Source organism: Grammomys surdaster, unplaced genomic scaffold (genome assembly GCF_004785775.1).
Source record: "Grammomys surdaster isolate TR1022 unplaced genomic scaffold, NIH_TR_1.0 188, whole genome shotgun sequence".
NCBI lineage: Eukaryota > Metazoa > Chordata > Mammalia > Rodentia > Muridae > Grammomys > Grammomys surdaster.
The window spans coordinates 14,378,633-14,394,255 of NW_021604633.1; the positions used below are offsets into that span (position 1 = coordinate 14,378,633).

At 40.8% G+C, this 15,623-nt stretch overlaps 1 protein-coding gene across 2 annotated transcripts in view; it reads right to left on the reverse strand.

Annotated features, from left to right (window-relative positions):
• The window catches only part of Ifrd1 (interferon related developmental regulator 1), a 47,625-nt gene that overhangs the window by 9,181 nt on the left and 22,821 nt on the right, over positions 1–15,623 (reverse strand). Inside the window, exons 1-7 of one of the 2 annotated variants that reach the window (XM_028768783.1) lie at positions 9,910–10,236; positions 4,815–4,919; positions 4,596–4,680; positions 3,441–3,565; positions 1,531–1,688; positions 751–801; positions 481–659 (exon numbers count right to left, since the gene is read on the reverse strand). In XM_028768783.1, the coding sequence (XP_028624616.1) occupies positions 481–659; positions 751–801; positions 1,531–1,688; positions 3,441–3,565; positions 4,596–4,680; positions 4,815–4,919; positions 9,910–9,997 (791 nt within the window). In that variant the 5' untranslated portion in view covers positions 9,998–10,236. Of the gene's footprint in view, positions 1–480; positions 660–750; positions 802–1,530; positions 1,689–3,440; positions 3,566–4,595; positions 4,681–4,814; positions 4,920–9,909; positions 10,237–15,623 lie in introns of those variants that run through there. The other variant, XM_028768784.1, reaches the window with a different exon arrangement.

The window sequence follows — 15,623 nt, forward strand, 5'->3', positions numbered from 1 at the left end:
CTTTTTTTTTTAATTAAAAAAAAAATGAAACTAAAGGAGTGTTAGAAAATTGGCTCAGTGGCTTAACAGCACTGCTTCTGTTCTTGCAGAAGACTCAAATTTAGGTGCCAATACACACATCAGGCAACGCACAACCGCTTTTAACTCCAGTTCCAGGGGATCTGATAGCCTCTGCTGGCCTCTGTGGGCACCAGCACTCAGGTGGTACACACACACACACACATGCAAGCACACACACATAAACAAAATAAAAATGAAACTAGGGTTGAAGAAAGGTAACAGCACTGGCTGCTCTTCCAGAGGACCCAGGTACAATTCCATGCACCTTCATGGTGATACTCAACCATCTCCAGTACTAGGGAATCCAAAGCCCTCTTCTGGCCTCCAGGGAGAATGCACGCGTATGGTGCACAGACATATACATGCAGACACCCATATACATAAAATAATTAAAGATATACGGAAAATAAAGACACATACAGCTCCAGCTTTTTCTTCACTTCACTGATTGGGCATATGGTCAGTAAGAGCGTCCACGCGAGAAGCGAGCTGATGTGAAGCACCGTATGAGGAGTGCTGCAAGTGACATTAGTGTCCTTCTCCTTAAGGTAGGACTTGGTGAAGAGAGTTTCCAAGCATTCCAGAGTTGAATACAGCTCCTAAAAGATAAACAGTATCAAGTAAGACCAGGACAACTATCTGCAATTAAAAATAAGAGCACTAACTGGAATTAAAAATTATTCTGCTTACAGTGATGTCGTCTGTGGCAATAAAACAGCAAACACCAAAGCAAGTTGCACACTGAAAATAAGAAGATATTAATGACTGTTATTTTCTTATTATACAACTGCTTTTAAAATTCAATGTGACATCCTTCTCAACTACTTCTCTGCACTAACTCCCACACATGGTAGAAGGAGCCTGGGAAAGAAAGAACAGTAAGTCGAGTGACATCTGGACAAGGAGATTTTAGTCCAAGCTCTGTTATCAAATACACAAGACAACCTTAGGAAAGAAAGTGACTGCTTCTCGTGGGGCTTCCTCCTTTCCTAACTCATGAAGCTAGCAGGGACACTGCATACACATCAGTTTCCAGGAAGCAGGAAGCAGAAACCTAGTAAAATTCAAGTGATTCCCAAACTCCCTTCAGTACCACACAATTAGAGATCGGAAAGCGTGCTCAAAGCTTTAGACAGATTAAGTATACCTCACAGGCTAGACTTCAGAGTCCTACACTGATCCAAAACTGGCTTTTCATGAGGACTTAACCCAACAAATACCAGTGTCGTTCACGTTCTAGTCACACACACTCCAGAACTATCCCAATAACCCACTATCTAGTATCTGTGCACGGTCTTTAATCCCAAAAGTAAAGAAAGTACTCAAATGGAAGACTTTGGAGCAAGAAAGAGAAGTTGTCCTAAACCGTTCTCTTTGTCTTTGGTTTAAGACAAAGGTGAATAAAATCCTACTACTTATAGCTTGGGTGCTGTGTCTGGATAGATCTGCACATTGTAATCTCATACTTACGGTCTGCCTAGCCTGGATACTAGCTGTTCCATCGCAAATTATTTTTTTTAGGATTGGTCCAAGAGTCTTTAAAATCTCTTCACTTTCAAATCCAGGGCCCAACTGAATACAAAGAACAGATGCTAACGCCGCAGCTGCACGCTGTTCGTCACTCTTTCCTGGAGGAGTGGAGAAGCAAGCATAGCACATTTTATTTTCAGTAGACTTATATCAAGTGAGTAATTTTCCAAAAGTTTTTATTATAAGGTAGCATCTGTATTTCTGAAACCCATATTGTGCTTCAGGATTAAAATGTTCAAATGCTAGAAACAGATAAACCTCAGTCAAATCATAGATCAACACATACTAGCTGTTCCCAACAGATTTCCTCTTCTGTACACGAAGATTGGTGTCCATCTTGAGAGATCAGTTTACTGACTACAAAGGCATGTGGTTCATGTCAATGTGTGCCTTCTAACCCAAGGTACTCACACTAACAGTGCTGCTATAGCAGCCCTAAGCATGCCTTCTCTAGGGGCATGCGCGGAGTCCACCTTCCGATTATTTTAACAAAATAAAGGATAAAGTAAAAGATTCTTTCTACATAAAGATAAATGGAGATCATTTTTCAAAGATGCATACACAGTAGAGGGTTTGAGCAAATACTGAAATTAAAAAAAAAAATTTGAGACAGGATGTCTTACTATGTAGTTCTGCTGGGCTAGTTTGCTATGTAGATCTTAGAGACCCTCCTGCCTCTCTCTGGTAGAATTAGAACTGTGCACCACCATAGCTGGCCTGAATTTAAGTTATTACCTAAAAACTATAAAATGTATATATTGAAATGGAACTTTAAAAACGATCTTGTCTCCCACTATGGGAGCATCAATGTAAACCATGCACATTGTAAGAAACACCCCTATCTCCAATACAACGTGCACTACAGCAGAGCTACACAAGATTAGAGCCACCACCAGATTTTACCCTGTCCTGCTTCCACGGGAGAGTGGAAACTACACTCATAAGCCAACCCCCGAGGCAAAACGAGAATAGGACATAAAGTTCATTGGATTCAAGCAAACCTGTGCTCTTCCTACATCTTTGTTACTAGAGTTATTATGTTAATAAAGTGATGATAGAATATAATTTTCATAATATACTTATTTGGCAAAATAAGGGAACTGCAGATGCAAATCTTAATTTTAGCAGTTTCTAAAACTGCAATGTTGAGAAAAACATTAGCTATAACCTTTAATGTCGCTCTTTCATCTTTTGTGTGTGCATTTGCTTCATGAGTAAAGACACCTTCTCGTGTTCCTAAGGAGCCATCCAATTTAGTTTAAGTCATTTACTGTTCTTATGGGAAGGAGGGGGCTGGCACCAGAACACTATGTGAAGGTCAGAAGACAATCTGAGAAGTTAATTCTCTCCTTAAACCATATATTGAGGCATGATGTCTCATTCCTGTTACCGAATTGCTCGCATAAACTGCTAACCTGTCTTCCTTCATAGCAATGCTCAACATAAAGGTTTGAGCGCCTGCATCTAGTGGTTTATGTAGGTACCAGGAGCAAATGTGGGTCAGCAGACTGTCTCAGCAATCAGTGTACCTACTGAGCTGTTTCTCCAGGCCTCCACCTGGTTTTTTTTGAGACAAGGTCTCTCACTGCCCAGGAGCTTGCTTTGGTTTATGAGGATTCTGAAGATGGGTCAAGTCCTCAAACTTGTAAAGCAAACACTTTATGTTGCAATAAGATGAGTGCTCCATCCCTTCCGTATGTAAGCTGAAAATGGCAATAACCTCTTCAGGGATAACAAAGAATGACGACAATCTATCCTACTGAAGATTTGTTTGTTAGCAAAAGTTACTGCAAGAAGAGAGCTAACTTCTTGTTGGTTCTGAACAGGTCTGTCAAGAATTATGGCATTACCTTTTTTCAGACAGCGTTCAATGCTATCAGTTAAAGTCATTCTTCTCTCGAGAACAAACTCATACAACACTTTTGCAGACAGTGCATTTTTAAGACCTTCAAGAGCTGCCTGTCTTGTCTTCGCACTATTGAAAACAAATTAAAAAGAAGGAAGAACTAGTTAGGAGAGTGCTACAAACTAAAGACTTCTAAAGACATTAGATCTCCATGCCTGTCATCAAGCTCCAAGTATCTTTCAATAATATACCTAATATATCTCAATATCTAATATACTCAAAATGAGAGGCTTTTAAAAAGTGCTTTCTATCACAGCACTTCTAGTTATTGGTCGCTACAACTATAAATGACTGTGTAGTACTTTGTACTTTTAATGTGGAAGACATGCTACGTCTCCCACATCTTAAGTACATTCAGTCTCTATCTGCCCTACTGCTTTAAACCAAGCACTTATTATTATTCCAGCTAGCCAGTCTTCAATGCCTGAGCTCAAGTGATCTTCTCACCTGTCAGCCTCCTCTCAAGCATATGGGACCAGAGTCAAAAACACAAGTCTAATATTCATGCTACATCTGGGCATCTTATTTGCATCTGTTCAATTCTAGAGATACCATGAATAAAACTTACCTTTGACAGTTTTCATACCCATAACAAATTTAGTGGACAAATAACTTAAAGCAGTTTGCCCTTTTTAGCTGAAAATCAACTTTTTAAAAATAGATTTATTTATTTTACGTATGTGAATACACTGTTGCTGTCTTCAGTCACACCAGAAGAGTGCACCAGATCCCATTACCGATGGTTGTGAGCCACCATGTGGTTGCTGGGAATTGAACTCAGGACCTCTGGAAGAGCAGTCAGCGCTCTTAACCACTAAGCCGTCTCCCCAGCTCCAGAAGATCAACTTTTAATACTATAAATCAATTTCAACTACAAAAGTTAATATACGCTACTATACTACAATGAGAAATACAAACCAATTTAAATTCTAATAACATGTTACTTTGCACATTAATTGGCCAAAGCAATATTACATCAACCAAAGTAAATGAATCAAGCTTCAGAAAAACATACTGCTTTATCAAAGAAATGCACAAATTACCTAATAAAATAACTGATTAGAATCACCCAGAATGGAAAGCGTTGACCGCCACTTACCTCTTATCGAGGGTTAGGTCAATTAATCCCTTCAACTTGTACTCTAAGTCTTCTTGAGTTCCTTCCTCATCAAGAACTTCTGGTCCTACAGAAAAGAAACCAACACTGTAACAAAGCAGGAAAAAAGTAGACTGGGAAAAGGAAGACTATAGCTCACATACAAGAATTCCCACATCATCTTTGTATGTCAAGTCACAAGTATCCATTTAAAACTCCTACCGTCCTCCGCAAAACTGGAAGGATCGCTGTAGCCACTGCAGTGGCTCATAGTCTCAATGGATGCGTCTTCATCACTGAAAGGTTGAACAGTCCGATGCGGGCCACCTATTAGGAAAAGGAAAGAGATGAATTCTCTATCTCTGCTATGTATATGCAAAGTCTTAACTTGGAAATTATAAATCTTACTTAAGAGTGATCTTGTAATAAAGTCAAACTTCTTGTAAAGAGACAATTATATTGCAAAAGAATGTATGTGACATTTCTAAATTGATTCATCTGGTCTATACCTCAGCGGATCTGCTATTTACATTATGAAGCAACTTCAGAAATATACCAATCATCTAACAGTGAGAATGACTAGCTTTAGTAAGCATTAACTGGTAAATAAATGGCCTCGTGTTCAGGTGTCTTATTTTTTAAAGGCAAATACCAAGTTCAAAAGGGGCAGTTTTTAAGGTAACAAAAGAAAACCCAAAGTTGTGTGTTTGACATGTTATAAAAGCCTGTTCAAACCAAGTTGATTCCCTACCCTCCTTTTAAGTCAGGGTTTCACTGTATAGCCTGGGCTGGCATGGAACTCATTATGAAGACGAGGTTGGCTCCAATCCCCACATGTCTATCTCCTGAGTGTTGGGGTACCAGGATGAGCAACAACGCACATGTGGCTGTGTGTGACATGCTGCGTGTGTGAGTTGGGGGTCCATCCTGTGGCTGGCTACGTGTGACATGCTATGTGTCTGAGCTGGGGGTCCATCCTTGACTTCCACATATTTGAGACTGTATCAGTTTGGATATTTAAAACTGTGTATATAGTTAAACTGCAAGTTTCTGGGAAGTCCCCTATCTCCAACTCTCTATGGAACACTAGGATTACAGATGTATATACCATCCTGACTGTACAAGGGATCCAGGAACTCAGATCTCCTATCTACAAAAGCTGTTTACCCTCTGGGACATCTGCCAGTTAAATAAATTACCTTTTTTAAAAAAAGGAATTCAGGCTGTGGTTGTGTAAACCTTTAATCGCAGTACTTGGAAGGCAAAAGAAGAGGCAAAGGTCTCTTGAGTTTGAGGCTTGCTACATAGGGGTGGTTCCAGGCCAGCAAGGTTTATACAGTGAGATTCTGTCTCAAAACTCAAAAAAATAAAGATTCCAACCATATCCTAGAGTTTAAAAATACCAATGCTACTACCAAAAATAATTTTCAACTTCACTAAAGAATAAATTCATAATTTAGACATCACATATTAATTGAAAAATTATGAAGTAATGAATTACTTTTGAGTTCTGAGTCAAAATCAGTCCCAAATTCTGATGATAAAGTGACCTGGGCAGCCTAATTTACCTGAATTCAATTTCATTGTATGAATAAAATCAAAGACTACATCAACAAATATCAAGTCCTTATAATAACAAGCACATTTTAATATTGTAGAGTACACTCTGCAGGAGAGATGCTAGGATTACCACGTGGACAGAGTACAGAAAAACGAACATGAACTACACAACAGTGATTGATTTCATTTCCTCTCCGACTTACCTAGCCTCTTCCTGTGGCACCTATTATAAACAGGTTTCACCTACTAACTTTTATGCACAACATATATGCAATTATATAGAAATGGAATTCAACCAATCCCACCAAAGACTGGAGGAAAAAAGAAAGTATCAAAAGCTCTTAAGTACACTTGGTTATTAATTCATGGAAAATTATAAGCAAATATAGATTAATGAGCATTATATTTGAATACATATTTTAGAACTGCAATTTCTTCAGAAATAATTTAATGTGTAATTAAAGCACATTTTAATATTGTAGAGTACACTCTGAAGGAGAGATGCTAGGATTACCACGTGGTAATCCTATGTATATACACATAATCATGATTAATACTTAACCTTAGGTATGAATAAAAATCAAATTCCTCAAAAAATATTAAGTCCCTGTATTTTTCTTTAGTGTCATTATCACCTTACTTGTATTTTCTTTTTATGTATTATTTTATTTAGTTTATTTACTTATTCCAGTTTTGGCAACCATCAGGCTCTGCAAGCCAATCTCACTACATAACTCAGATTAACCTTCAACTCCTGCCAATCTTCCTGCCACTCCAGCCTCTCAAATCCTAGGATTAATGGGTGTTAATTTTATTTTTTTAAATCCTCTAAAATTAAGCCTGTTAAGAGTTGAGCTAATTTTCTTTAAAATAAGTTGCTTTAAAAAAAAAAAAAACTCCAATGCAGAGAAGTTAGCAAAATTTTTAACTAGCAAGTGACCTTGAAATCTGCTTGCTTGATGCCAAAGTAACTTGGATCAAAGTTGGAAAGCACGGAGGATAAGCGAAGCACTGATGCCAACATTTTTTAATCACAGTGCTAGGAAAAAATAAACACCAGCCTATTTCTGGATCTTTCCTCATGACAAATTATGCTAACAGCTAAGTATATTCTGAAGAATCTTACCATATTTACATACAAGCCAATGTAATTTTAAAATTGTTCATATGTGGCCTGTTTTTATGACTATTTGTACACAACTTTAAGCCTCTGTCTCTTAACTAACTGGTTTGGTTTCTTCATGATTCAAGGAAGGGGTTTGAAAGGACAAGGAATGACTGGCAAAAAGCCTCAGTAGAAAAGGTGCCTGCTGCCAACCCCGTCCGCCTGAGTTCATCAATCCCTGGGACCCACACAGAAAATACTTCCACATCGTATCTTAGTGTGTTCACACTCACACACAAACAAGTAAATGCATTTTTAACGCAAGGAAATTCATCTTGTAAGAATGTCTGACATCTAGGTCAATCTCATCTTGCAACCCTGTGTCAATACTGTGCACACACTCTACATATGTGAAGTCCTTATTTCTCAAAAGCTTACTATACAAATTTTTCTTAAAAACCCTGTCTTTCATGCTAACTCTGTGGCTTTACATCTGCTTCAGAAGACTTAGACAAGATGTTGCCTTTGTTTGAACTACAGTGAATTCCAGAGCAGGCTACAGACTGGGACTGTCATAATAAACAAAATGTGAAAAACAAAAACAAAAAAAAAAACCACAAAACATAAAAATCCACTCCTCAAATCAGAACCGTGCTGTGTAAATCCTGGCATACGAGGTCAATTTTCTTTGTTTCCTACATCTCCCTATTTACTTATAAAGAATATACATACAAACCTTAGACCTAAGCAACAAACTGAAGGTTGTGTAGACTCATTTAAAAATCAAACTTATTCTCCCCGTCATCTAAACTTCAATAGAAAAAGTGGCTTCTAAGTAAAATTTTTGCTAAGTTCCTTTCTTTGACTCTACTATTTAGGAAGTAAAACATAAAATGTGACTAAAGTAAAAAATTAGAGAAAAGCATTCTCATCCAGTTCCACTCCTAACAGATAATTTTAATGGTAACAATGTCAAAGCTTGCAGTTTTAACAACCAAATCAACTACTTTCCCTTTTATAGATGCTTTAAAAGAAAAAAGTCAACGTTTCAAGTGCTTATATTACATAAACTAAAATACAGTGTTTAAGTGTATCTATTCTATGAAAAAGAATTTAAGTGAAGTCTGATGGCAAGTCAAAGACACCTTGGGGCAAAATGTCCTAAGAAAGGAAGAATACTTGCCAGGAAACTACTAAAAGGAAAGGTGGCTGTGAGGCAGAGACCACGGTAACATGTTTTCAAATTGTCAGTGTTTCTCCATTATTTCCATTTCATCTTCTTAAAAGGTAAACTTTAATAAAACTCGTACGACTTTATGAAAGAACTCCTGTATTTATTCAGGAGGGAAAGCTTAAACAAGTAGCAGTAGCCTTGATTCAACCACAACTAGGTTACATGAACAATATTTCATAACTTCATAATGAATTTCACCACCCATTCAGGAGAAAGGAAAAAAGTATCTAAAGAAAAAAAGAAAAATCTGTATTTATAAAAGTCTACTCCCAGTCAGTTACCATCTAACGCATGATCAAGAGCTTTCAGCTCTCCAGACCCTGTAGGAAAACTTTTGCATTTGCCAGTCTCCAATATTTAACATGAAAACTGGTCATTTACTTTTCTAATGAACCGAGACTTATTCGAATGATCAAAGAGTAGCAGCTCTGTCAAAAAATACCTAATGATTATTATCTTGGTGTGAAACGTCTGGGGGCATTCCAATATTCAATTCCATCATCTTAACAAAACAAACACGTGTCTTGTGTGCAGTCTTGTAGAAGAGACCTTCGGCTGCAATCATTTTTTTTTCTTAACCATATGTTAAGAGGAGAATCGTACGTTCAGTTCAGCAATTAATCATCCAGAATAAGCTTCGACTTAGTATGGAAAGGAAAAAAAACTTATCCCTAACTTTCAGCCAACTGCAATCTCGGCTTCCCACTACCTCTACCACTGCATGGAACCTATAGAATGCAGCACAAAGGAGAACGCGGTCGCCTAGGCTGGCGGCACAAGGGCTTTGGGGGCTCCAGGTTTCTGCAGGTACCGGGTTAGGAGTGAAAGCCACGCTAAGGGTGGGGCGGTGGCCTCGGCTTCCAACGCCTCCACCCAGCTTTACAGGACCCGCGGGACACGCAGAAAAGCAGCGGGATGGAAGCCACTCGCGCCTTTGCGTCACCCCGGCCCCAACACGCAAAGCTCAGGCCTCGTGACGCAAAAGCCGGTCCAAGCCCGCTGGACGTTTGACACTCCCGAGAACTCCATGTTGGAGCGAAAGCCACAGGCAGCGCCCAACAGCGGCAAGCCACCGGCGCTCCGCCCCATCTCTAGTTCGATAAATGACCGGACAGCAAGCAGCGGCCTCTAGGAAGAACGCCAAGTCCTGGTCACCCTTATTCTGATTCTCCCTCCGGCCCAAGGTCCTACTTCTCCCCACCCCCAGGGCCGGTGCTCCAGTACCGCTCCCGCGTGCCAGACCAAGAAGCGCCAGCGCGAGTCCCCGGGCATGATGGGAACTGCAGTTCCGCCACACCACGCGCTATGCAGACTTGGCTGTCCAAAGCAAAGACAGAACTACAAGTCCCGCCGCGCCCCAGGACGGAGTCTCCCATTCCGCCGGCCAGCCGGCTCCCGGGCATGGGGACGCCCCTCACCTGCTGTGGCCGCCGACGTCGCTGCCCCGGAGCCGCCGCCACCCCCGCCACCGCGGTGGGGAGCGTTCCGCTTCTTATTCTTCGGCATCGTGGGCCGCCCGGTGCCGCCTACACTTGGGAGCTCAGCGAGGATCAGCCGATGGAGCTGCACTGTCTACTCGTGCGTCTGTGCGGCGGGCGGCTGAGAGGCGATTCTCGGGCTAACAAGAGAGGCGAGGAGCGGCGCGGGTGAGAGGCGGCGGCAGCGGCAGCAGAAATCCCCGTGAAGAGCTGCGAGCGGAAACGATACATGTTTCTCTCTAGCGCGGGAGCGAAGGCGGGGTGGCCAGACCACGACGCCTTAAGTAGCCAGACGGCGGCTTGTCGTCACCATGCGTGGGCGGGCCTCCATCGCTCGCTGGCCAATCGCTGCAGATCTCCCCACCGGCGTCCACTGGGGCGGTGCCTGCATTCGGACTCCCATTCCCAGAGTTTCAGTCGCGCTCCGCGCCTGGGCTGCTATGCCTTAGGGCCGCGTGGAGCTTTGGGAGATGTAGTAGACGAGAGGGCGCGGCCTTCTCCAGACTCCTCCCAGTCCGATTGCGTCGTGACCTCGTCCCTACAAGGCGTCTGCCCTGGAATTCACCGGGGTAGTCACCGTGATGAGCCATGCGGCAGTTATGCAGCGTGATGAACGTCAGCTTTTGTAAGATCGCGTGTAATAACCTTTCCCCTGCTAACAGGAGGCCTCTGTCCAAACATAACCATGCCCTCCTGTGGGTTCAGGGACGTGGACTCCTCACTCTCCAAAAAAGGTGTGCTTTCAGCTACTTCTATTGTATTGGTCGTGGATCGCAAATTCTAGACTAAAAACTCAAATAACGAGACTGGTGATTCAGTCTCAGATTTTCTTACAAAAATGTGGGCTTGATACCACCTGCCAGTTAGGAGGTCAGTTTGGGATAAGAGTTTATGAGAAGCTGGCAGCTGGTAAAACACATGAGTTATAAAATATCAGTAATCACAACGAAGTTTATTTTCTCAAGGTGCTCCGGCTGATCTATTTTCCCTGTCGCAACACCTGCTGCAAGTAGGTTCCTATACTGTCCATATAACAAAACAAACTCACTGACTCGTGGAAGTGACTCATTCTGTACTCCACCCCTCTCCTCAGCTTCATTCTATTTCAAGTGACTATAGTACTTCTTTCTCCATCTTAATGTCCCTCTTGTACCTTAATCCAACTTAATCCAATCACTATTCATTTTAGTGCCCCCCAACTACCCCTCCCCGCCCCCAGTTGGTTTTAAAATGAAACTCAAGGCTGTATCTTGATCTCTTGTCACACACAGCCTCAGTTCATGCCAGGTTCCCCACGTCAATGTTTCATGCCCAGGAAGGCTGATTATTTTACTCAAGTGCTTTGTTTGACTAATCCACCTATGTTAATAGTTGTTCTAAAACCTCACAGATCTGCCAGTCCTCTTAACCTGGCCCTATCTTGTTGCTTTCCACATACTTTGTTCTACTCCTGAACTAAACTGGTCTGTGTTTACAGTACAGGGCTTTTTGTTACGTTGACTACATCGTTCATTTTGCTTCCTGTTCTTCAAACGAATGCCCTAACCCCCCATCTTCATCTTAAGAATTATATCCATGTATCAAGACCAGCTCAAACGTTCTAACCTTCATGAAGCTTCCTTCTCGAAAGTCTTTAACTTCGTAATGCTCTGCTGCCACTCACCGTCCCTACAGATCGATCACATATGGATTATTCAGAGACTCTATTTGAAAAGCAACATTAAAGGTTTGCTTTACTCTGTGTTCTCCTGAAGAACCAATAAACTGCACAGAGCATCGATACCAAACAAGGACGCAGACATGGGCACAGGCCCCCATTGAGTCCCTTGTGTCTGGACAGGCACACCTGAAATCCAAAGGCCCTGGCTCACATGAAGTGAGGGTTCTCAGGGCAGGTGAGGCAGAGCAAACAGCTATACATTCTGATGCACCTTATAACCATAAGCTTTTAGCTATCAAGTTGATATACAGAACAATAACATGCTACTCGGTGAGCCCCATCACCCAGGTGTAATAGCTTCTAGACTTTGAAAATAGTGCCCTACCAGAGTTTGAGATGAGTGTGCTCTTTTTTTTTTTTTTGAATCCATTCGAGTGTACACAGAGGCTTTTCTTGGACAGGCCTGTTCAGAGCCCACCGTATCATACACTGCTTGTTTTACATTCCTTTGTGGATTGTCAGGAGCCATAATAGGACAAGCTGATAACTAGCAGGTGATCTTCCTGAGATGGTCTGCTTCCTATTATCCATGACAGATTCGCTCCCATAGGCAAGGCCCAGGTGAATTCATTTTAGGAAAGATTCCTGCTATTAATATGCTTTTCCTGTTATTATTAAACATACATAACAACCACTAGGTATTAGCCCACCCTTTTGAGCAGATCTATGAAGTTGTACTGTCTTGTAGTGTTGCTATATGGACAAATAGATGACTTCTTAAGTCTTAATGATGATCCTCTAAGAATTCCTAAAATTATATCAGTGGTTATTAAGCTCTTTTACAGTGGGACTGCTATTTTTTTTTTTCTGATAGTCAAAACTGCAGTGAGAACTCTGTCAGTCTCCCATGTGTTACTAGTTAATTGCTCTGTGATAGTAACCTGAGTTTCTCCTACTCAGAGCACATTCCAAGAGGTTGTGAAACAATTAACCAAAGGTCATAAAAAAGGAACTAACAATTTATTATACGTTCTAGGACAGAAGATAAAATACTGACTGGGTCTATCTATACAAAACTTCACTAATAACTTAGTCATGGTTTTCGATTTTCAATGAACCTGTGGAGCTATGATGGATGTTTAGCCAGGTAATTAATTACTCCTAATAGGTATGCATGTACACATTCTCCGTTGTAAACTTCTATTTCAGTTTATGATTTGATTTTTTTGTATAAACTTGTTATGAACTTTTTAACATGTGATCATGTATTCTGAAACATGTGTAAGTACTGAGGACAGAGATGAGAGAAGAAATTTTTTCCCCTTTCCCACTTAGAAGAAATTTTTTCCCTTTCCCCACTTAGAAGGAAATTTTCCCCTTTCCCCTCTTAGAAGGAAAATTTCCCTTTCCCCACTTAGAAGAAATTTTTCCCCTTTCCCCTCTTAGAGAGGGATTTTTCCCTTTCCTCACTTAGGATCTCTCCGCTTTTCCCCTTAGATAGCTTTCATAGGAAACTTTTTACAACTTAGTAAAAACCACTGTAACACGTCTAAAAGTGTCCCTCTTTTTCTTTCTTTCTTTCTTTCTTTCTTTCTTTCTTTCTTTCTTTCTTTCTTTCTTTCTTTTTTTTTTTTTTGGTTTTTCGAGACAGGGTTTCTCTGTGTAGTTCTGACTGTCCTGGAACTCACTCTGTAGACTAGGCTGGCCTGGAACTCAGAAATCCGCCTGTCTCTGCCTCCCAAGTGCTGGGATTAAAGGTAAGCACCAGCACCTCCCAGCAAGTGTCCCTTTTTCTTACTGTGACTTTCAACCAGCAGGCTGAATGTTAGGGCGGCACAGTTCCTGCTGAGATAGAACAAAGGCCACATTACTTAATCCCCCCCACCCCCTTAGGCTAGAAGTGTTAGTCACCTATGCCAGCAGCTTTTTGTTTGTTTGTTTGTTTTTGTTTTTGTTTTTGTTTGAGACAGGGTTTCTCTGTGTAGCCCTGGCTGTCCTGGAACTCACTCTGTAGACCAAGCTGGCCTCGAACTCAGAAATCCGCCTGCCTCTGCCTCCCAAGTGCTGGGATTAAAGGCGTGCACCACCACCACCCGGCTTGCCAGCAGCTTTTTAACCCTCAGAAAGAGCAAGAAAGTTCTTAGCACTTTTTAGACGTTATTATCAGCCTTTCAGTGTAGTTAGAGAGCTAGAACATCCAGAGACCTTCAGACTTTAAAGCCACACCAGAGTCTTACTCTGTGCCCCGCCACTACCCTCTCCAGGCCGGGTGGCTCCCGACAGCTAATACTTCTATCATGTCATGAAGTCCTTCATTTCCTCAAGTCAAAATCCCTGTTAGCATCATTTCTGTATTCCAAAGTACTGTGCCTATTAACCATAATACATCAAATGTTTACAAAATAACTTTCCTGATGAGGGAAGAAAAATTATATACCATGTCTTTACACACAAGGAATTTAAGTGTCAGTCAGTATAAGTGAATTTTGAGATAAACTTTAGATGAAAGTCACCTTATTGTAACATTATTTTATGTTTACAGATTAGCTCTAGATCAATACCAAGTATCAGAAAGATAATCTATGTTCCAGCTGCAGGTTTTTTTTTTAACTCAGCATGTTATTCGTATCATGTTTAAGCAAGTTCTGATGCTCCCAGTCATGCAGTCAACAAATGCTCAGAAGAGAGGGAAGCAAGGAAAAGGAGCTTGCTCTGAGTCTGAGCCAGACTTTGTGGGCCCGCCTCCCTCCTTACCCAGTTCTGGGGCTGAGCCCAGGGCTTTCTGTATGTTAATCAAATGCTGTGCCCATGAGCTGCATTTCCAACCTTTACTGTTTCTATTTTTCTGAAAAAAAAAAAAAAAAAAAAAAGCTCACAATTTATGTTTACAACTTAAACTCTAGACATTATAGATCATCACCCTTGTGTGTGAGCTTTTTAGAGATGGCAGAACTGTTAACCTTGTGTTCCAAATTGTCCAGCTGAACTTTGATTTAGTGAACCTTAATGAGTCAGCAGTCAGCAGTTTCCCAGAATCCTCTGGTCCATGTTTTCACTTAGGACCACCAGCTGCTCAAGGACTGATACCCAGTTAGCAGGAGGCAGCTTCTGCTGATTTTTCCCCACCCCACCTCATACCTAATACATACATATATTCATATATATATATGTGTGTGTGTGTGTGTGTGTGTGTGTATATGTATATATATGTGCATATATATATATATATATGTGCATATATATATATATGTATATATATATATATATATATATATATATATATATATATATATATATTTCAGTAAAGTAGCTGAAACAAAAATTATAACTTTTCTGACCCCTTCCAACTTTAATCGCCTTGGGTGTCATGTATTAAAACGTCACACATAGGCCTTGGGGTCAGAGTTCATCTCCAGCAGAGCAGTGCCTATGAGATGACCAACATTTGGATACCACAGTCTTGGCACCAAAAGCTGAACAGAGATTTGTTCTTACAGACTGCTGACCTAGGAAGACGTCCAGTTCTCACAGAGCTCCAGGCTTGCTTTGCCTTTTTTATCTAGGAAAGAACATCCATCCCAGCGACTTCTATCTACAGTTGATTGGCAAAATTGTGTCGTTCTATGACTTCTAATTGCAGGAGTTTACAAGACAAATGCCTGTGTTATGTTCAGTCAAACCTGAGGGTATAAATAAAAGGAGGAAGGAAACTGAGGCATGACCATCTTATAAACTGTGAGGAAAAGTTCTCCATGTCCTACTGTTTAAGATCTTTTACCATGTGGACATTATTCACTGCCTCTTACCTCTTAGTCATTGTGATATATGCTTTCATAAAACATTCCATCTGATGGATAATGCCATAGTGGTAAAACTACTCACATGTTGCAAAAAATAAGTCATATTAGTCAGAATTGTGCATACTTGAAAAGAATTTTCATCTTTCATGGGCTCTATGTTGGATGGTTTACGAATGTAGCACATATATATTCCT